Consider the following 23,596-nt stretch of genomic DNA (forward strand, 5'->3'; position numbering starts at 1 on the left):
CGCCCCCCGCCCGCCCTCGCTCGCCCGCCCGCCCTCGCTCGCCCGCCCGCCCTCGCTCGCCCGCCCGGCCCTCGCCTCGCCCGCCCGCCCTCGCTCGCCCGCCCGCCCTTGCTCGCCCGCCCGCCCTCGCTCGCCCTCCGCCCTCGCTCGCCCGCCCGCCCTCGCTCGCCCGCCCGCCCTCGCTCGCCCGCCCGCCCTCGCTCGCCCGCCCGCCGCCCTCGCTCGCCCGCCCGCCCTCGCTCGCCCGCCCGCCTCGCTCGCACGCCCGCCCGCTGCCGCCCTCGCTCGCTCGCCCGCCCTCGCTCGCCCGCCCGCCCTCGCTCGCCCGCCCGCCTCGCTCGCCCGCCCGCCCTCGCTCGCCCGCCCGCCCTCGCTCGCTCGCCCGCCCTCCCTCGCTCGCCCGCCCTCCCTCGCTCGCTCGCCGCCGCCCGCCCTCCCTCGCTCGCCCGCCCGTCCCTCGCTCGCCCGCCCTCCTCGCTCGCCCGCCCTCCCTCGCTCGCCCGCCCTCCCTCGCTCGCCCGCCCTCCCTCGCTCGCCCGCCCTCCCTCGCTCGCCCGCCCTCCCTCGCTCGCCCGCCCTCCCTCGCTCGCCCGCCCTCCCTCGCTCGCCCGCCCTCCCTCGCTCGCCCGCCCTCCCTCGCTCGCCTGCCCTCCCTCGCTCGCCGCCCTCCCTCGCTCGCCCGCCCTCCCTCGCTCGCCGGCCCTCCCTCGCCGGCCCTCCCTCGCTAGCCGGCCCTCCCTCGCTCGCCGGCCCTCCCTCGCTCGCCCGGCCCTCCCTCGCTCGCCCGCCCTCCCTCGCTCGCCCGCCCTCCCTCGCTCGCCCGCCCTCCCTCGCTCGCCCGCCCTCCCTCGCTCGCCCGCCCTCCCTCGCTCGCCCGCCCTCCCTCGCTCGCCCGCCCTCCCTCGCTCGCCCGCCCTCCCTCGCTCGCCCGCCCTCCCTCGCTCCGCCCGCCTCCCTCGCTCGCCCGCCCTCCCTCGCTCGCCCGCCCTCCCTCGCTCGCCCGCCCTCCCTCGCTCGCCCGCCCTCCCTCGCTCGCCCGCCCTCACTCGCCTCGCCCGCCCGCGCTCGCCCGCCCTCGCTCGCCCGCCCGCCCGCCCTCGCTCGCCCGCCCGCCTCGCTCGCCCGCCCGCCCTCGCTCGCCCGCCCGCCCTCGCTCGCCCGCCCGCCCTCGCTCGCCCGCCCGCCCTCGCTCGCCCGCCCGCCCTCGCTCGCCCGCCCGCCCTCGCTCGCCCGCCCGCCCTCGCTCGCCCGCCCGCCCTCGCTCGCCCGCCCGCCCTCGCTCGCCCGCCCGCCCTCGCTCGCCCGCCCGCCCTCGCTCGCCCGCCCGCCCTCGCTCGCCCGCCCGCCCTCGCTCGCCCGCCCGCCCTCGCTCGCCCGCCCGCCCTCGCTCGCCCGCCCGCCTCGCTCGCTCGCCCGCCCTCGCTCGCCCGCCCGCCCTCGCTCGCCCGCCCGCCCTCGCTCGCCCGCCCGCCCTCGCTCGCCCGCCCGCCCTCGCTCGCTCGCCCGCCCTCCCTCGCTCGCCCGCCCTCCCTCGCTCGCTCGCCCGCCCGCCCGCCCTCCCTCGCTCGCCCGCCCTCCCTCGCTCGCCCGCCCTCCCTCGCTCGCCCGCCCTCCCTCGCTCGCCCGCCCTCCCTCGCTCGCCCGCCCTCCCTCGCTCGCCCACCCTCCCTCGCTCGCCCGCCCTCCCTCGCTCGCCGGCCCTCCCTCGCCGGCCCTCCCTCGCTAGCCGGCCCTCCCTCGCTCGCCGGCCCTCCCTCGCTCGCCGGCCCTCCCTCGCTCGCCGGCCCTCCCTCGCTCGCCCGCCCTCCCTCGCTCGCCCGCCCTCCTCGCCGCGCCTCCCTCGCTCGCCCGCCCTCCTCGCTCGCCCGCCCTCCCTCGCTCGCCCGCCCTCCCTCGCTCGCCCGCCCTCCCTCGCTCGCCCGGCCTCCCTCGCTCGCCGCCCTCCCTCGCTCGCCCGCCCTCCTCGCTCGCCCGCCCTCCCTCGCTCGCCCGCCCTCCCGCTCGCCCGCCCTCCCTCGCTCGCCCGCCCTCCCTCGCTCGCCCGCCCTCCCTCGCTCGCCCGCCCTCCCTCGCTCGCCCGCCCTCCCTCGCTCGCCCGCCCTCCCTCGCTCGCCCGCCCTCACTCGCTCGCCCGCCCTCCCTCGCTCGCCCGCCCTCCCTCCCTCGCCCGCCCTCCCTCCCTCGCCCGCCCGCCCTCCCCCGCCCGCCCGCCCTCCCCCGCCCTCCCTGCCTCGCCCGCCCTCCCTGCCTCGCCCGCCCCTCCCTCGCCCGCCCTCCCTCGCCCGCCCGCCCTCCCTCGCCCGCCCGCCCTCCCTCGCCCGCCCGCCCTCCCTCGCCCGCCCGCCCTCCCTCGCCCGCCCGCCCTCCCTCGCCCGCCCGCCCTCCCTCGCCCGCCCGCCCTCCCTCGCCCGCCCGCCCTCCCTCGCCCGCCCGCCCTCCCTCGCCCGCCCGCCCTCCCTCGCCCGCCCGCCCTCCCTCGCTCGCCCGCCCTCCCTCGCTCGCCCGCCCTCCCTCGCTCGCCCGCCCGCCCTCGCTCGCCCGCCCGCCCTCGCTCCGCTCGCCCGCCCGCCCTCGCTCGCCCGCCCGCCCTCGCTCGCCCGCCCGCCCTCGCTCGCCCGCCCGCCCTCGCTCGCCCGCCCGCCCTCGCTCGCGCGCCCGCCCTCGCTCGCCCGCCCGCCCTCGCTCGCCCGCCCGCCCTCGCTCGCCCGCCCGCCCTAGCTCGCCCGCCCGCCCTCGCTCGCCCGCCCTCGCTCGCCCTCGCTCGCCCGCCCGCCCTCGCTCGCCCGCCCGCCCTCGCTCGCCCGCCCGCCCTCGCTCGCCCGCCCGCCCTCGCTCGCCCGCCCGCCCTCGCTCGCCCGCCCTCGCTCGCCCGCCCGCCCTCGCTCGCCCGCCCGCCCGCCCTCGCTCGCCCGCCCTCGCTCGCCCGCCCTCGCTCGCCCGCCCGCCCTCGCTCGCCCGCCCGCCCTCGCTCGCCCGCCCGCCCTCGCTCGCCCGCCCGCCCTCGCTCGCCCGCCCGCCCTCGCTCGCCCGCCCGCCCTCGCTCGCCCGCCCGCCCTTGCTCGCCCGCCCTTGCTCGCCCGCCCGCCCTCGCTCGCCCTCCCGCCCTCGCTCGCCCGCCCGCCCTCGCTCGCCCGCCCGCCCTCGCTCGCCCGCCCGCCCTCGCTCGCCCGCCCGCCCGCCCTCGCTCGCCCGCCCGCCCTCGCTCGCCCGCCCGCCCTCGCTCGCCCGCCCGCCCTCGCTCGCCCGCCCGCCCTCGCTCGCCCGCTCGCGCTCTCTGCTTCGCTCTCTGCCTTGCTCTCTGCCTCGCTCTCACGCTCCGTCTCGTGCTCTCTCTCTCTCGTGCTCTCTCTCTCTCGTGCTCTCTCCCTCTCGTGCTCTCTCTCTCTCGCGTTCTCTCTCTCTCGCGCTCTCTCTCTCTCGCGCTCTCTCTCTCTCGCGCTCCCTCTCTCTCGCGCTCTCTCTCTCTCGCGCTCTCTCTCTCGCGCTCTCTCTCTCTCGCGCTCTCTCTCTCTCTCTCGCGCTCTCTCTCTCTCGCGCTCTCTCTCTCTCGCGCTCTCTCTCCCTCGCGCTCTCTCTCTCTCGCGCTCTCTCTCTCTCGCGCTCTCTCTCTCGCGCTCTCTCTCTCTCGCGCTCTCTCTCGCTCGCGCTCTCTCGCTCGCGCTCTCTCTCTCTCTCTCTCTCGCTCTCTCTCTCGCTCTCTCTCTCGCTCTCTCTCTCGCTCTCTCTCTCGCTCTCTCTCTCGCTCTCTCTCGCTCTCTCTCTCGCTCTCTCTCTCGCTCTCTCTCTCGCTCTCTCTCTCGCTCTCTCTCTCGCTCTCGCTCTCGCTCTCTCTCTCGCTCTCGCTCTCGCTCTCTCTCTCGCTCTCTCTCTCGCTCTCTCTCTCGCTCGCTCTCTCGCTCGCTCTCTCGCTCTCTCTCTCGCTCTCTCTCTCTCTCGCTCTCTCGCTCTCGCTCTCTCTCTCTCGCTCTCTCTCTCGCTCTCTCTCTCGCTCTCTCTCTCGCTCTCTCTCTCGCTCTCTCTCTCGCTCTCTCTCTCTCGCTCTCTCTCTCTCGCTCTCTCTCTCTCGCTCTCTCTCTCGCTCTCTCTCTCTCGCTCGCTTGCTCTCTCACTCGTTCTCTCTCGCTCTCTCTCACGTGCTCTCTCGCTCTCTCTCGCTCTCTCTCTCGCTCTCTCTCTCGCTCTCTCTCTCGCTCTCTCTCACGTGCTCTCTCGCTCGCGCTCCCTCTCTCGCTCGCGCTCCCTCTCTCGCTCGCGCTCCCTCTCTCGCTCGCGCTCCCTCTCTCGCTCGCGCTCCCTCTCTCGCTCGCGCTCCCTCTCTCGCTCGCGCTCCCTCTCTCGCTCGCGCTCCCTCTCGCGCTCCCTCTCTCGCTCGCGCTCCCTCTCTCGCTCGCGCTCCCTCTCTCGCTCGCGCTCCCTCTCTCGCTCGCGCTCCCTCTCTCGCTCGCGCTCCCTCTCTCGCTCGCCCTCGCTCTCTCGCTCGCCCTCGCTCGCGCTCCCTCTCTCGCTCGCGCGCTCTCGTTCTTGCTCTTTTTCGCTCCCGCGAGCTCTCTCAAGTACTCTCCCTCGCTGTCGCTCGCCGCCTCCCCCCCTCGCCGCCTCCCTCCATTTCAGAAAGCAGCTACCTTTTTGTCAAGGTATGAAAAGTGTCAATTGAGATTTTTATTACTTTTGGATTGGGTTTCTTTCCCAATAATAACCAGGTCCCATGGGCTTGCCTTGGGGCAGATTGTTTAATATAATCACCATCTCCCTTTCCAGAACATTCTCTTTCACCCTAAGTTAAAGGAGAGATTTTAAAACTTGGAAAATCCAATGTATGTTACACTAAACAAAACTGGACTAAGATAGAACATAGAACGTAGAAAAAATACAGCACAAACAGGCCCTTTGGCCCACATGTTGCGCCGGTCTTGTCCCTACCTACCTAGGCTTATATATAGGCTTACCTATAACCCTCAATCCTATTAGGTCCCATGTACTCATCCAGAAGTCTCTTAAAAGACCCTATCGAGTTTGCCTCCACCACCACTGACGGCAGCCGATTCCACTCACCCCCCACCCTCTGAGTGAAGATGTAGTATCTTCAGGTTAAAAAGTATGAATCAAATTTGCTGTGTCAACTTATAAAACTGGACAGCTATGACAATTCTATCCTCTAATTAGGAATGGATGGGATGCGGTTTGGTTCAATGTAATGGTCGAATGAGGCCTGTGTCTGTTAGTTTAGCATATAATTATATCTGAAGCAATTGAAAGTTTTTAATTAACCGAACTGTACAAACAGCACACGTATCATGACGAGCCAATATTACAGGCAGCTAATCAAAATTCTGAATGAAATACAAAAATAACCCAACTCTTTTCAAAATGCTTTTCTTCCCTCACAACAAATGACTTTGTCATTTTATTTTCAAGCTTTCAAAATCTGCTTTTTGTTAAAAGTCTTCTTTGTAAAAGTAAAATTGCAGAAATATGCAAAAGTTGTGTTTATTATAGCACCTTTCACAACATCAGAACGTTTCTGTACAATGAACTTATTCAGTTCGGCATGGCCCATAAACTGACTTGGTTCTTATTCCCACTGTTAACTCACCGCACTTCCAATTATTGTGGGGATTTTTCAGTTCTTAGAATAGTTGTAAATGATGTATTCACTGGTTTCTGTATCTGCCCAGGATTCTTTTCTCTTGTCTTGCACTGACTTACTTTTTAAAAAAAACCTAGTCAGTGGTTCTTGGACAGTTTTGTAAGCTAGTTGAAGCCCTTAAAAGCAAACACAAAATATTCAGGCATGATAGATGGCCACGCCTAGCAGGCGGAAGGCAATTGCTCAAATGCAGGGATTCACATACTATTTTTGAATGTTCAAAACCATTTAAATCCTTAAGTCCATTTTGAAATCCCAAGGGATAGTTGAAACTAGTGCAGCTCCTGCAGTAGTAAGAAATACAAAAGGAAAATAAACAATGGATGGAAAATTTATTTACATAAGAATTTAGCATTTAGATTGAGGAATTAGGCAACATGTTTTGTATTTAGATTTGTATCCTTGTTTAGCTTCTCCTGAAATGTATCTATATGATTTACTTCCCTTTCCCTGTGGAAGTGACTTCCACATTTTTGCCACTCTATGGGTAAAGAAACCTTTTTTGAATTCTCTGCTTCCATGTCAACATATAGGCAGCATATTTTCTGGAGTATTCTCTCTCAAAGCTATACTCATGGAACCCCTTTAAAAGCTTTTCAAAATATGACACCGTTGGTACGTGTTGGTATCCTTATAAACATCTTGGAATTTTATTTTTTATTAATTTGTGTAATGTGGGTGTCACTGGCTGGCCAGTATTTATCGAATCCATATTCTCAACTTGCGCTCAGGACGCAGACCAGCTGCGAAACTCTGCCAAGCAGACGAGACAAAGGAACTACACCATCTACATGCACACCAAGAACAGGAAACTTGAGAAACTCGGCATCACCACCAGCAGCAACCAAGCCTCCCCCGGTACCACAGTAGGAAACAGTCCCACTGCAGGGAAGTCCATTGTCAACTTGTCCGACTACACACTTCAACCAGATGAAATCGAAGTTCTCAGCCGAGGGCTTAATTTTTGCCCCACCACCAAAATAGACCCCATCAGTCTCGCAGCAGACACAGAGGAATTCATCAGGCGAATGAGGCTGAGGGAGTTCTTCCACAAACCCCAAGAGGCCAACAACGAACACAATGAGACAGCCAATGAACTGGAACAGCCGACAGAGAGATCCGCAGTGCATCCGAAGAGGAAAGAGTCGAATTGGACTCCTCCGGAAGGCCGCTGCCCTCGACTTGACATGTATGCCCAAGCCGTCAGGAGGTGCGTCAACACCAAATTCATCAGCCGCACTCACAAGACAGCCCCGAACATCACCCAAGCACAACGTAACGCCATCCACGCTCTCAAGACCAACCGCAACATTGTCATCAAACCAGCAGACAAAGGAGGGGCCATCGTCATACTGAACAGAACGGATTACTGCAAAGAAGTGTACCGACAACTCAACAACGAGGAACACTACAGACAGTTACCTGCAGATCCGACCAAAGAACACACCCGTCAACTCAACACTCTGATCAAGACCTTTGATCCGGACCTTCAGAACACCCTCCGTGCTCTCATCCCACGTACTCCCCGCGTTGGAGATCTCTACTGCCTCCCGAAGATACACAAGGCAAACACACCCGGCCGTCCCATCGTATCGGGCAATGGGACCCTGTGCGAGAACCTCTCCGGCTATGTCGAGGGCATCCTGAAACCCATTGTACAAAGAACCCCCAGCTTTTGTCGCGACACGACGGACTTCCTACAGAAACTCGGCACACATGGAGCAGTTGAACCAGGAGCGCTCCTCGTCACAATGGATGTCTCAGCACTCTACACCAGCATCCCCCATGACGATGGCATTGCTGCAACGGCCTCAGTGCTCAGCGCCAACAACTGCCAGTTTCCAGATGCAATTTTACATCTCATCCGCTTCATCCTGGACCACAATATCTTCACCTTCAACAACCAGTTCTTCATCCAGACACACGGAACAGCCATGGGGACCAAATTTGCACCTCAATATGCCAACATCTTCATGCACAGGTTCGAACAAGACTTCTTCACCGCACGGGACCTTCAACCGGTGCTATACACTAGATACATCGATGACATTTTCTTCCTTTGGACTCATGGTGAACAATCACTGAAACAACTCTATGATGACATCAACAAGTTCCATCCCACCATCAGGCTCACCATAGACTACTCTCCGGAATCGGTTGCATTCTTGGACACGCGCATCTCCATTAAGGACGGTCACCTCAGCACCTCACTGTACCGCAAGCCCACGGATAACCTCACGATGCTCCACTTCTCCAGCTTCCACCCTAAACACGTTAAAGAAGCCATCCCCTACGGACAAGCCCTCCGTATACACAGGATCTGCTCGGATGAGGAGGATCGCAACAGACACCTCCAGACGCTGAAAGATGCCCTCATAAGAACAGGATATGGCGCTAGACTCATTGATCAACAGTTCCAACGCGCCACAGCGAAAAACCGCACCGACCTCCTCAGAAGACAAACACGGGACACAGTGGACAGAGTACCCTTCGTTGTCCAGTACTTCCCCGGAGCGGAGAAGCTACGGCATCTCCTCCGGAGCCTTCAACATGTCATTGATGAAGACGAACATCTCGCCAAGGCCATCCCCACACCCCCACTTCTTGCCTTCAAACAACCGCACAACCTCAAACAGACCATTGTCCGCAGCAAACTACCCAGCCTTCAGGAGAACAGTGACCAAGACACCACACAACCCTGCCACAGCAACCTCTGCAAGACGTGCCGGATCATCGACACAGATGCCATCATCTCACGTGAGAACACCATCCACCAGGTACACGGTACATACTCTTGCAACTCGGCCAACGTTGTCTACCTGATACGCTGCAAGAAAGGATGTCCCGAGGCATGGTACATTGGGGAAACTATGCAGACGCTGCGACAACGGATGAATGAACACCGCTCGACAATCACCAGGCAAGACTGTTCTCTTCCTGTTGGGGAGCACTTCAGCGGTCACGGGCATTCGGCCTCTGATATTCGGGTAAGCGTTCTCCAAGGCGGCCTTCGCGACACACGACAGCGCAGAGTCGCGGAGCAGAAACTGATAGCCAGGTTCCGCACACACAAGGACGGCCTCAACCGGGATATTGGGTTTATGTCACACTATTTCACATAAATATTTCTGCTTTTTTCCTCCTGAGTCTTTATCATGCGATCCTAGAATCAGAATTTATGTCACACTATTTGTAACTCCCACAGTTGCGTGGACCTGCAGAGTTTCACTGGCTGTCTTGTCTGGAGACAATACACATCTTTTTAGCCTGTCTTGATGCTCTCTCCACTCCCATTGTTTTGTTTCTTAAAGACTGGATTAGTTGTAAGTATTCGCATTCCAACCATTATTCATGTAAATTGAGTCTGTGTCTTATAAGTTCTGTTTGTGAACAGAATTCCCACTCACCTGAAGAAGGGGCTCAGAGCCTCGAAAGCTTGTGTGGCTTTTGCTACCAAATAAACCTGTTGGACTTTAACCTGGTGTTGTTAAACTTCTTACAGTATTTATTGCCCATTCCTCGTTGCCCTTGAAGGGCAGTTGAGAATCAATCACATTGCTATGGATCTGGAATCACATGTAGGCCAGACCAGGTAAGGACGGCAGATTTCCTTCCCTAAAGGACGTTAGTGAACCAGATGGGTTTTTCCGACAATCGACAATGGCTTCATGGTCATCAGTAGATTCTTAACTCCAGATATTTTTCATTGAATTCAAATTCCACCAGCTGGCATGGCGGGATTCGAATCCGGTTCCACAGAACATTAATTGAGTTTCTGGGTTAATAGTCTAGCGTTAATACCACTAGGCCATCACCTCCCCGTAATGCTTTGCTCCCATTAAAAGTGCTATAGAAATGCAAGTTGCTGTTGTTGTAATTGCCTGAAAACCTTTGTAAGCTTTTGGTTACATGCCCAGGATAATATTGTGAATGGGGATAAACTGTAGTTCAGAATGGCAGGAGGTGTTACACAAGGATCAACGCTGGGACCACTGCCAATCACAATTTATATTAGAACTCTTTCCCTGTGTTTCAAAGCTGTGGGTTCAAACACCACTTTTAGATCAGACAATGGTTCAATATGCTTTTTCAGGTAAACATAAAAACCTCATAGCACCTTTTCACAGAGACAAAGTTAGTGCAGTGTCTTCCTTTGAATAATACTGCTAAAGTAAGTGATCTCTAATCTCATTTCTTCTGTTATGATCTTGCTGCATAGAAATTCACCACCATATTTGCTCATATAATGGTGGCTACCTTTCCAAAATAATTTAATTGAATGTGAAATACTTCAGACATCCTGAGGACTTGAAACAGATCTAATAAACCCAACAGTTTTTCTTTTTTTTTAATCATGGTAATAAATGGGGACAGAATCCCCGTACTTCACAGAAAGAATCACAGAATCTCCACAGTGCAGCAGGAGGCCATTCGGCCCATCACATCTGCACCGATTCTCCGAAAGAGATCTCGCCTCGGTTCGCTCCCCCATTCCAATCTCCAGGACCCTGACCATTTACATGGCTAATCCACCCAACCTGCACATCTTTGGACTGTGGGAGGAAACCATAGCATCCGGAGAAAACTAATGCAGGCATGGGGAGAATGTGCAAACTCAACACAGTCACCCAAGATCAGAATTGAATCCAGGTTGCTGGTGCTGAGGCAGCAGTGCTAACCACTGTGCCAGCATGACACCAAATGGTCAAGTATTATACCTAATTTTAGAGATGTTCCATTTTTTTCCTTAATCGTTGAGCAAGTGGAACTGTTAGGTCAGGATTCCCTGTCCTCAATGGGTCGACACATTGGCTACTTCATGGATGATATCCTCTAATAAGGTAGAAAACACAAAATGGATGAAATGCTGCAATGGTATTCTAAGTTGGTTATTCCTTTCAATTGGAGTCCAATTTCTTTTATTTCATGGAAGGAGTGTTGGCTAGACCAGAATTTGTTGTCTGTCCATAATCGCCATTGAAATGTTGGTGGTGAGCCATCTTTTTTAAATTCATTTGTGGGACATGAGCGTCGCTGGCTGGCCAGCATTTATTGCCCATCCCCAGTTGCTCTTGAGAAGGTGGTGGTGAGTTTCCTTCTTGAATCGCTGCAGTCCATGTTCTGTGGGTTGACCCACAATGCCATTAGGGAAGGAATTCCAGGATTTTGATCCAGCGACTGCAAAGGAACGGCGATATACTTCCATGTCAGGATGGTGAGTGGCTTGGAGGGAAACTTGCAGGTGGTGGTGTTCCCATTTATCTGCTTCCCTTGTCCTTCTAGGTGGAAGTGGTCGTGGGTTTGGAAAGTGCTATCTAAGGATCTTTGGTGAAGTGCTGCAGTGCATCTTGTAGATAGAACACACTGCCGCTACTGAGCGTTGGTAGTGGAGGGATTGCATGTTTGTTGATGTGGTGCCAATCAAGCTGCTTTGTCCTGGATGGTGTTGAGCTTCTTCAGTGTTGTTGGAGCTGCACCCATCCAGGCAAGTGGGGTGTATTCCATCATATTCCTGATTTCCGCCTTGTAGATGGTGGACAGGCTTTGGGGAGTCAGGAGGTGAGTTACTCGCCGCAGTATTCCTAGCCTCTGACCTGCTCTTGTAGCCACTGTGTTTATGGGGCGAGTCCAGTTGAGTTTCTGGTCAATGGTGACCCCAAGGATGTTGACTGTGGGGGATTCAGTGATGGTTACACCATTGAATGTCATGGGGCGGTGGTTAGAGTATCTCTTATTGGTGGTCATTGCCTGGCATTTGTGTGGCGCAAATGTTACTTGCCACTTGTCAGCTCAAGCCTGGATAATGTCCAGATCTTGTTGCATTTGAACATGGACTGTTTCAGTATCTGAGGAGTCATGAATGGTGCTGAACCATTATAGTACGTTTGGTGGCAGGTGTGCACACGGTGCTGTTAAGGAGGGAGTTCCTAGATTTTCCTCTAGCCATGGTAAAGCAACAACAAAGTTCCACGTCAAGATGGTGTGTGGCTTGGAAGGGAACTTGCAGATGATGGTATGATGGTGTTCCATTGCATTTGCTGCCTTTGTCCTTCTGTGTGATCGATGGCTTTGGAAAGTACACTTGAAGGAGGCTTGGCAAGTGAAGACATTTTCCCTCGTCTCGGTCCTAAGTGGTCTATCCTGTATCCTGAGACTGTGACCCCTTGTTCCAGACCCCACAGCCAGAGGAAGCAGTATCCCAGTCTGTCCAGCTCTGTCAGAATGTTGTGCATTTGAATGAGATCCCCACTCATTTTTCTGGACTTCAGTGAAAACAGGTCCAGTTGACCCAATCGTTCCTCATACGGCAACCCTGCCTTCCAGGAATCAGTCTGGTGAATCTTTGCTGTACTCCCTCTATGGCAAGTATATCCTTTCTTGGGTAAGGAGACCAAAATTGTGCACACTACGCCTGGTGTGGTCTCACCAAAGCCCTGTACAGCTGCAGTAAAATATCCTTGCTCCTGTACTCAAATCCTTTTGCAATGAACATCAACACACCATTTGCTTTAAGACGAGCTTTCAACTCCAGATTTTGTTATTTGAATTGAAATTCCACCAACTGCTTTGGTGAGATTTGAACTTGTATCCCAGAGCATTAGCTTGGGCCTCTGGACATCGAGTCCAGTGACATTACCACTATCCCATGTTCTTCCCCTCAATAATTGCATCTAATTTTGTCGGCTTTGTCTGGATGTGTCGAGGTTCCTGCGTATGGAACTGCAAACATCTGGGCAAGTGGTGAATACTCCATCATACTCCTGACACTTGCACTAAATGCTGGCCAAGCTTTTATGGTTAACATATTTTAACCTCTCACAATCATTCTCTGTCAAGCCTGTTTGATTTGGTACTTTAGTGTAGTCGTCTCTATGGCAACTCAGAGTTTATAACTGAGATCCAGGAAGCTTATCGGCCATATTTTATCTGGTGCCATTCAAATCAGAAAGTGGAATGTCATTTGCAGAAAATTAGCCTCTACGGGGTATAAATTTGATTTGGCCAGTAGTCCTAAACAAGTTGGATTTTTGTTGTCAGTGCTTTGCCGCACTGTTTTTGGGTTGTGATTCATTGGTTTCATGATTACGGTGACAAGGATGTGAAATTATTTTAGTGTTCTAAATATGCCAGCTGGAAAATCTGGATAGTGGGTTCTGAATGTGGCACTGTTCATTAGTTGCCAAAAATTGCAACAACTTACCTCCAATTTGCTATCTACCATGATGTTGCCGGCACAAAAAGCAGTCCCACAAACTCCAGCTGTACGTATTACGACAATTAAGCATTAAGCTGTTTTGTAACAAGGATAGGGTGCTCCTGAATCTACTCAAGTTATAACGTTGTTGGATTTCTATATGTTTCATCCTCTTTGTTATGCATTGATATTATGTGTTGATAATTCTACAAGTTTTAACTTTAAACTAATTAATTTCTTTATTAGGATGATTTTATTTTGTGATGCAATTCATTATTGTTCTCCCTACTTTTTAACCCCAAGTTTAATTCCAGAGAGAAATAATATCGGCAGTGTTGGTACATTGAGTCAACACATTTAATTTTAGTTGTTTATGTGCCATATTCAGATCTAATCTATTCAGAATTGAAGATTGAAATCTTACCCATTTTTCTAAATTGGTATCTTTTAGCATGTGTTTCCCTCTGCTGTGGAAGTGGCGCTCCACTTGTGTCCCATTCTTCTCAAAGAGGCCTGGCAGGTAATTCTCTGGTGCATATGATCATGAAGCAGGCCTTGCAGAAGACACACGATAACAGTACTATTCAACAAATGGCATTCGCTGTCCTCTCCAACTTGGTCATGTCCCATGAATGTAAAGGTGTGTTGCAGAAGGTCAGTAACGCTTATTCAACAAAGTTACTGTTATAAAATAGTAGCTTCTTCTGCGAGTCTTAAAGTACCTCCATTTTTTTAAAATGAAAGCATAAATATCTAGTAGAATCAGATGTTCAGAAATGCTCTCGTATTTCATAGCTGCAATGTCTAATAAATAGGGGTTGGCTTAGCTCAGTTAGCTGGACAACTGTTTCGTGATGCAGAGTGGCGCCAACAATGCGAGTTCAGTTCCCATACCGGCTGAGGTTATTCATGAAGATCTTCCTTCTCAACCTTACCCCTCACCTGAGGTGTGGTGATCCTCGGTTAAACCACCACCAGTCAGCTCTCTCCCTCAAAGTGGAGAGCAGCCTGTGGTCATCTGGGACTATGGTGACTTTACCATTTTATGTTATAGGTATTTAGAAGAGTCAGGGTAACAACATCAAAATTGAGTGGAATGTAGAAAATATTGTTGTGGAAGTGGAAAAGGAAATTAAAGGGCTAAAAGGGGATATGAAGAAAGGCTATCTGATAATATAAAAGCTTTTATAAATGTAAAAAAATATAAAGATAAACCACTCACGTATTAAGGAGGAATCTTGAGGATGAAAATCAAAAGCAAAATATTATGGATGCTGAGCAATACACAGGAGGTCAACATAGAGAGAAAGAGGGTGGGATTTTCCAGACGCTTTTGCCCCAAAACCAGAAAATCCCTCCCAAAGTCAACAGACCTTTGCATAGTCTGCCCCCCCCCACCGGCTACAATTCCCGTAGCGGGCAGGACAGAAAAATTCCCCCCAGAGAGTTAACAGTCCTGATATTTCAGAGGAAGCAGAGAGGATAAAAAGCCAGGGATGTATTTGTCTTGCCAAATCTATGGTATAAAATAACAGAGAGGTATAAAATGTTTTGTCAGTTTTTGCAAAAGATGGCGGAAGTGAGAATGTAAATGTACCAAAGGAGGATGCTAGACACAAGTCAGTGATAATTTTAGAAAGGAAATGGTTCTGAAAGCATTAGTGGAACTAATGAGCCCTGACGACATGTATCATTGGAACAAGCAGAGGTTCGGACCATCGTTTTGATGTCAACGGTGGTAGGTACTCAAAAGGAGGGACTGAAAGGATAAAAATATTAAAATCTTTTGCACTTACATGCTTACCTTGTACGGTGTTTGAAAATGATTGACAGATTTGGAGTGGTTTCCGGGTACAAGAAGAATGCTAGTTCCCAAATTTTACAAGGAGCTCTTGCTGACTGAACCAGAGCAGATATCAACTGAACTCTTTAGCATCCTTTACAGCTAAAATGTCATCAATTGAGAGAGTGCAAGAAGTAATTTATACAATTGCTTGTTTTAATTTGGTAAGAAATGCAAAACTACAGAATATCAATTTGTTCCATGTAAATGTACTTAAATTGAAAGTTTTTAGCTCACTATAAAAATGTGATAAGTCTATTTGTTTGAATGGCTCACATTCCTCTTCAGCCTTTGGATTGGAAGGTTGACACTTAATGGGCACATCCATAAAACCAACTCCTCATCGCCTACTTAGCAGGCAGCATTGTGATTGTTAATATCAATGCTGCTTTGCTTTCTAAGTCAGTATTGGGACGTTTGCTCATTTCGTGCTTCCGATCTTTATTGCAGAGCAATTTCTTGAACAACTTCCTTGCCCTGCCATTACCAAAGACACCAGGAAAACCCTTAAGTATTTTGGCCATGCTTTGGTTGAAGCTACTGCTGAATATGTCTTTTGGAGATGAAGGACAGCAGATGATTCTGAAGATGAATGGGAGTCTGGAGCTTTTGACAGCAATGTCCCAGCACAAACACAAAAACAACCAATCTACTGCCCTGCTCGTGCTTCATAATATTTGCTTCAATCCTGCTAATAAGCCAAAAGTTCTAGCAAATGGTAACTTTAAACTTTCCACTTTTTCTTGATTATCACTACTTTACTGATTTATGAATGAATTGATGAAATCTAAATTGTTTTCAAACCTGTTGAAAATTAATTGATTATTGCCTTGGTTCTATTGCTAAAGTAATGGTTTATGAGTGTGACTTTTATTTAAATAGTTGTTTAGTTTTAAGAACTTTTGTCACATGTTGGGTATCGCATTTCAATGTGTGAAAGAAAGGTGTTAAGTTTTTTATTTCTGCTAGGCATTTGCAAATCTTCAATGTGCAAACTTCTCATACCAGATATAAAATAAACTCTGACTTGAGGATCTATTTAGAGCATTTATCTTTAGAGGTGAACAGGATAGTGACCTTGAAGGATACAGGCTAGATTTTTGAGCATCTGTGCTTCTGAATGAAGGCAACCCATCAGCAAGGATCCATGTTTCAATGAAGCTAAGCTCACATTGGAAGAACAGCACCTCCTCTTTCAACTGAGCATATTTCAGCCTTCTGGATCTAACATTAAGTTCACCAAGTTTAGATCATAACCTCTGCCCCATTTTGCTTCATGTTTCTTTGTTGTTATTTTGCCCCCAGTTTCTCTTATCATTTCCATCACTATGTTTTTGGCTGCCATTCACAACTTCCTCATGGTGCATCTTTTTTGTCTTGTCCCATTGCCATGTCCTTTGGCCTTTCACCGTGAAAAGTTTTGTCATTCAATCTCCCCTGCCCTCCATCCTATCACAAACCTTCCCTTAGGTTCTTTTTCCCACCAGCCCTCTCTCACCTGCTTATGGACTCAAAATGTTAACTCTGTTTCTCTCTTCATGGATGCTGCCAGACCTGCAGTGTTTTTCCAGCATTTTCTGTTTTTATTACACACATCCAGCATCTGCAGTACTTTGCTTTTATCATCTTAGGTTGTACGTCTGGCATCTGACAATCTGGAAACTAGGCAATCTGGGCCTGGTTGTTGTTGATCTTCTCATTGTTGATGATTGTTGAGGGCGGCACGGTAGCACAGTGGTTAGCACTGCTGCTTTACAGCTCCAGGGACCTGGGTTCGATTCCCGGCTTGGGTCACTGTCTGTGTGGAGTTTGCACATTCTCCTCGTGTCTGCGTGGGTTTCCTCCGGGTGCTCCGGTTTCCTCCCACAGTCCAAAGATGTGCGGGTTAGGTTGATTGGCCATGCTAAAATTGCCCCTTAGTGTCCTGAGATGTGTAGGTTAGAGGGATTAGCGGGTAAATGTGTCGGGATATGGGGGTAGGGCCTGGGTGGGATTGTGGTCGGTGCAGACTCGATGGGCCGAATGGCCTGTTTCTGCACTGTAGGGTTTCTATGATCTGCCTTTAAATTTGACAAGACTAACATCCCTAGCTTTGCTGGCTTTTCATCCTCTCTGCTTCCTCTGAAATATCAGAACTCTTAACTCTGTTTCTCTCTACGCTGACCTCCTGTGTATTGCTCAGAATCCATAGTATTTTGCTTTTGATTTTTAATAATATTTTTATGGTTACTGACAGCTGACTATATTTGGTTGCCTTCAACCTTTTGTGTGTTTTACATTTCAGAGATTAAGATGCTAATAATTGTGAATTAAAAATTTTATTGCTCTATCTTATGTGGGATTACCACTGTGTTAAATAGGATAGATTTACAACAGATCCCACAGCTCAAAACTGGGCACCCATGATACAGCCAGTAGCAGCAGCAAGAATTGCTTTCAACCACAATCTCTAACCTCATGGCCCAGCATATCTCTCACTCTACCATTATCTTCAAGTGATCAGATCTACCCTGGTTTAAAACACAGTATAAAAGAACATCCCAGGAGTAGCGCTAACCATAGCCTAAAAATGAGATGCCAACCTGGTGAAGATAGAACACTAGACTACATACATACTGAACAGTGGAAATGTGCTATGGACATCACTAACAATCCCACAACCAAGGGATCAGATCTAAGCTCTGCAATCCTGCCATTTCGAGTCATGAAATGTGATGGGTAATTTTATAACTAACAGGGGGAGGAGGCTTCAAGAACTACCACATCTTCAATGTAGGGCGACCTGCTCACCAGTGCAAAAGTTAAGGTTTAAGTGTTTGTTACCATCTTCGACCAGAAGTATCAAATGATCGATCTATCTCAGTCCCCTCCTGAGGTCCCCTCAATACTGATGTGTCTTAGCCAATTTGTTTACTGTGCAAGATATCAAGGAACAGCTATGTGCACTAGATAGAACAAAGGCAATGGATCCCAACACCATCCCAGCTGTGTATTGTTGAAGATTTTTGCTCCGGAACTAACCCCACTTCTAGCTAAACTGTTCCAGTACATAGACAAAAACATCTACAAATGTATCAAAAATGCTTATGTTGACTCTAGTAGTTTCCAGTCAGCGGCCATAAATCAGGAAGACACTGTTACAATCTCCATAGGGATCAGTATACCAAAATAACCAACCCCAAATGAAAAAAGTATCGGATAAGATTTTACTTACTGTAATTTTAACATGGATCAGAATCAACACAAGTTAAACATGAATTAACGGGCAAATCATTGTCAGTATGAATTATAAGTTGCACCTGAAATAGCAGACACAGCAAAAACTATCTCATGGAGGTAATAGGTGGTCCACTCTATCTGGATGGTCCCAGTTTCAGCTGCACAGCTCTTTCAAGCAGAATTCCAGTCCCTTCCCTTCAGGGACTTAGCCAATTCTCTGTGGGCAGCAGCATCTGTGTAAACAGGGCTCCACTTGTGCGATCTTCCACGTAATGACACACTTCTTTCTGGAAACCTCTTAGTTCCTCTCTCCTCTTCATATTTCTGTTCTTGTGTCGGCTACATGGCCTCTGTATTTTAAATTTCTTTCTGTTAGTACTGTTTCCAAAGGTCAAACGTCACTAGGTCACATGGACCGGTATTTTTTATTATCCGAGAGTTATAATTGATCCCTTTACAATTGATACAACCTCTGAAGAAAGAGTTTTCAAACATTTTTGGAACAATTACAGATTCCCTGCACATTTTAAAGTAATTGCAAATCTTCCTTACTATTGCCACTTCCAAGTCTGTGTGGAAACTGATATTACTATTATTGCTTCTGAGTCAAACATCTGTGAGAGAAATGGTGTTCACTGTGTTCTTGATGTTTCCTGTTTTGCCCTCAGATAAAACTGTGTCAATATTTGCTGCTTGTCTAGAGAATGACAATCCTGTAGTTCAGACTATAGGTGCCTCAGCACTTTGGGCTTTACTTCATAACTACCAAAAGGTGAGTGTACCATTGAACTATCTGCATTGTGATATCAGAGTTTCAGCTTGAATCCAATCTTGCTTGTAATGCATCTCCTGACTGAAAAGTGCACCTATAACAATTTTTTTTTCAGTTAATGCCTATCCATGATTGTTCATTTTCTCCATTATATTAATGCCAAAGGAAACAGCTGTATCACAGAACAGGTTTAAACTCAAATAGCCATTTATTTCACATAGTTCAGGGATATGAGACGGGTGGAATGAGCTGATAGATAAATAACACAGAAATTTACACTGTCAGAATTATTTCTGGATGACATGGTCCCATGTATATGAGTGTTACACGCTGATAACTTCAACTGACGGCATGCCCTTTACGTATACCCTGTAGACAGGAGGTACCAAGTGGATTTTTTGTATCAGCTGCTCTGAAATCTACACCTTTGTGTTGCAAAACTGTTAGATTTTCACCTATGTGTAATACCTGAGAATCTTGCACCCCTTCTGAATGAGAAATGTGCCTTTTGAAGAAGTTGGAGGTCAAAGGGTCATTCAGCCAATGTAATAAATTGTGGCACCATGTTAGCAATTCTCCCATCAACAACAAACATCAGCAGCAAATGGAGGATTTGGATAGCTGTCCAGTCCCATTTTGTCAATTCGCACACTGGTTAATCGTAACGCAAGTTTCATTTGCTGGAAAATCTCCTCTTTCTCTCGCATAAATGTATATTTACTAAGAATTACTTTGCATATGCCGTCATCTATGCCTGTTTGTTTTAAGGGAGATTTTGTCACAATACATGCATTAGTTTTATAATTTTCTCAATGTATTTTTAAACAAATTGACAACTTCATTCAAACTAATGGAGTGGAAAATTAGTTGCTTAATTATTAATTTTCTATTATTTATAAATATGCAAGCATAATATTCCCCAATACTCATCGTGGCATATGACCCAGTACCTACTGGCTACTATGTGCTGTGTTTACCCACCGTTTTAACAAATGCAAGGTATTGAAATTGATCACATCCATAAAAGAACATATGATAGCAATATTTAAGATTGGCTAGGAGGCAAAACAGATTTACAATGCATCATATAGTGTGATGATAGTGTGCTATTGATATATTTTATGTTTCTGTTCTCCAGTCAGTGTGTCTGGAAAACCTACAACTCAGATGCTGGGAGAGTTGGATAATTACTCATTTTAGCTACATAGTGTTTACTTGGGAGTGAACTATTAGATTTTAGTTTAAAGATGAAGATTTCCCCTAGGGGTTTTGATTAGATATGCAGGATCATGTGATAAGTGGTTAATGGAAGGAACCATGTATGTAGCAGAGAGAAACAGCTTTCTATTCAGTTTTCTGGCTGGGGTGGTTGAAAGACAGAAACCTGCAAGCTGCTCTGGAAACTAAAATCTCTCTGAAAGCTTCAAGGGTGTTAACCCAATTTATAGCAAGTATGCCTGAGCTTGCTAATTGTATTTAAAGGGTATTTGAGTTGAAGAGGAATGTTGCTCATTTGGAATTGAAATAGTGATAAGTTAGAAATTAGAGTTGTTTCCTTTCATTTTCTAAAGATTGTTCAACTGGTAAGACTCAAACTGTTTCATTTTGTTAGTTACATATAAACTGTTACGAATCAAGCTTATTTTGATAAAAGATCCCTAATGTTTCAGTGAACTTACTCCTGAAGCAAAGCATCCTTTCTTCACATTTACGCCAAAATAGAAAAATTGTTTGGATCTGGTCTGGCTTCATAATATAACTTGGGATTCTGGTCCAGGACCCCAAAAATAGTTTTTTTAAAAATCTGGCTCAAATGTGGAAGTCAAATTTAGGGAATGCATTAAAAACATTGAGGAATGAGAAAGAACCGAATAGATAGATATAGGAAGAGAAATACCAATTTTAGTTAGGTATGTAAGAAAAGCCACATGAGATAAATAAGCCAAGGTCACAAATTTCATTTTGTATTGTGAAATATTTAAGCCTATTTTTACATTTCCCCCACAAATTAGCACACTCAGCAACTTGTTAAACAAATAATGGAAAGCGTTTTTCTAGCACTCAGAATAAGCCACATTCTTTTGTTCCTCTCCTATAATTAAGTAACCTTGTTGAGATTATTTTTGCTTCGGCATTGTTGTCCTAGTTTATATTCTTGCTGTAAAAATAATGTTAAGCATCATATTGATTTGCACATTATCAATCTGAGGTAAATATTGCTTCCAGGCCAAAGTTACTCTGAAAAACCCATCAATCAAGAGGAGAGTGGATGAAACTTACCCATCAATCAAAAAGTGTAAGTACTGAAGCGAATATAATATTTACATGCTGTACATCCAGCAAAGAAATGGTTTATTTTTTCAAACTTTATCAAGAATTGATGAATTTTGCATGTTTAATTTTTTGAAGTGCGTAATTTAGAATTTGAGTTTAACTGCCAGCTCCTGCCAGGTTACTAGATGTAGGAGTTTGGCTTTCAATTAAACTTCCCAGAGGATGGTCCGAGAGATACCGTAAAAACAGCAATTGCTATTTTAGAACTCCTACATTTATATTCCCATCAAACAATGAGCCTCATCAAGAAAACAAATTGAACACCTGTCAAAAGACAAAATTAAATGAAATATTTGGCAGCTTTTTTATAATCAAGGCTACTTATCCACTGAGCATTCGTATTTGTACATTGTTTTTGAACTTGGGTACCTAAAATTTATATTAGTGATGAAGAAAAGCATACCAATATTTCAGGAGGCACCTTTCTTAGAAATAAGTAAAAAGTTAATTTCCTTCTTTGGGTTATGACAAGTCAGTACAAGCAACTATTTAATGAGTCATTGTTGCCAATAAACCTTGATGTTCTCATGGTTTAGGCTACAACTGCAAAGCAGATGTATTGAAAGGCAACAAGTAAGGAGTGGCAGAAATAATGCAGTAGTAGTGTCTACTATTTTTATGAGACTTTGAACTTCTGGGTTCCGGAAGGCAACAAAAGACATGGTGCTTTGCTAACCTTGCTAATACTGAACCTGAAGTGGAGGACCTTTGCTGTGTAGCTCTCTCTGTGTGAATATGGGAGTTCATATGGCCATGAAGTGGCAACATACCATCTCTACGTAGTACAGGATGAATCAGCAACATGGGAGAGTTACAAGATCTGCTCCTCTCCAAAAATGGAGCTGTTAATCAGCCTATCCGGAGAGAAATTGTGGAACCTCATCCCAAAAAATAACCAGATAATTTGAGTTCCGGTTCCTTATCTGTTCCCAGCACAACGGCAGTCAAACTGTGTTTACATAAATCAGTGTAGTTTAACAGTCTCTGTGGATGTTGTAAGGTTCGACTCCAAGTCTTGTCAGCAGCAACGCGAGGCAGCAAACGAACAAGCATTCAGATTGAATAGACTTGATTATGTGACTACATGCTCAGTGGGTTATTTTCCTTATGCTGCAGTTTCTAAAGCAGCCTATAGATTGTTAATTCCAGCTCAACCCAGGACACCTACATTCATATCACAAATTTCAAGTGACCAGTCGTATCTCATCAAAAGAATATATAGACTTTGTGGTGCGAATTGTGACAAACTCCTATTCATCACAGTTGAACACTGGATCTTTTTGGAAGTCAATGCTCAGTGATTTATCAGTTACTCTTCCTGTACATTTTTGCTTCACACTGTTCGAAATTGTGATATATACAGAAATCCAATTTTGAGATTATTGATCATTTGGAAGTTGAGCACGAGTTGTTAGCACAAGCTGGGTATTTGTATGACAACTGATTTTGCTTCTTATATATATATGAATTATTTTCTAGGTAACCTTGAAGGTCCGCTGAATATTTACCTATTGAAGTGTCTGGAAAATCTGGCAGTCCAGCTGAACAGTTAGTGAGTGCTGTGCTAGCATGGACATTTTATTGTGGAGTGGAGTTTTATCTATCTGTAAATCATGTGTCTATTTCATTGAAATTCTAATATATTTTCTTTAATAAAACTTTTGTGATTGGTTCAAGTTGGTCAGTATTTTTTTTTAAATATACCAATATCAATGCGATCAAAGGACACTCTCTGGTGTGATCCTAAACCAGATAGACCACAACAAACTTGAGAGATAGGATGGGGGCTATGCTTGTTGACTCAAGGGACTACTCCCCCACCCCACACCCATAATGTCACCAGGTTACAGCTGCGGCTACTAGATAGGGGTGTTGTCCCTCCAGGATCAAGCCCAGGTAACTGCAGCCATTGAAAAACACAAATGAAAACCTTCGCATGCCCTTCTCCTTTTCTCTCTCCTTGTTCAGATCGGCAGCTGCCACCTCAAACATTGGGGACATTGGCTCATTCAGCTTCTGTAGACAAAGGGCGGGATTTTCCAGCCGCACTCATCACAAAACCGGAAAATCCCGCCCGTGGTCAACGGAACTTTGCATAGTGTCCCCCCCACCTCACCCGTCATGATTCCCATAGTGGCAGGACAGAAAAATTCCCCCAAAAGTGTCTGTGGCAAACAACCCCCTCAGGGACATGCCCTCATGTCCATTTCTGTTTAGTTAAAACTCTTTATTTATATAAGTTCAATATGAGCCTCTGTGATATCTTCAGTCAAAAACTCTTCTCTGTAGCTCCATCTTAACACCACGCAACAAACTCTTCCCACATGATTCCACCACAACCAGCTTACATTCATTAATATGAAAGATTACGTGACTAAAAGTGATTAATACGATACAATTTGAATGATGCATTGGCTTACAAATGTTGCTATAAATGTATAAGGTCCTCATGCTATATTTTATATCAGACATTAAAGCAATTATGCTTTTTCATTGGAAAATTCAATTGGTTGTAAGTTTCCGTGTAATTGTTTTTGCTATAAATTTATAACCCACAATATAGCATAGCAGTCACTATACTATGAC

At 48.7% G+C, this 23,596-nt stretch overlaps 1 protein-coding gene across 2 annotated transcripts in view; it reads left to right on the top strand.

The window, feature by feature from the left end:
* Positions 1-22,684, top strand: part of rttn (rotatin) — a 224,289-nt gene extending 201,605 nt beyond the window's left edge. For both annotated transcript variants that reach the window (XM_078217148.1, XM_078217147.1), the window contains 5 exons: positions 13,294-13,496; positions 15,136-15,403; positions 18,573-18,676; positions 20,903-20,972; positions 22,490-22,684. In XM_078217148.1, coding sequence (XP_078073274.1) covers positions 13,294-13,496; positions 15,136-15,403; positions 18,573-18,676; positions 20,903-20,972; positions 22,490-22,563 — 719 coding nt within the window. In that variant the 3' untranslated portion in view covers positions 22,564-22,684. The remainder of the gene's footprint in view (positions 1-13,293; positions 13,497-15,135; positions 15,404-18,572; positions 18,677-20,902; positions 20,973-22,489) is intronic.
* Positions 22,685-23,596: the final 912 nt, after the last annotated feature.

This window comes from Mustelus asterias, chromosome 7 (genome assembly GCF_964213995.1).
Source record: "Mustelus asterias chromosome 7, sMusAst1.hap1.1, whole genome shotgun sequence".
Taxonomy (NCBI): Eukaryota; Metazoa; Chordata; class Chondrichthyes; order Carcharhiniformes; family Triakidae; genus Mustelus; species Mustelus asterias.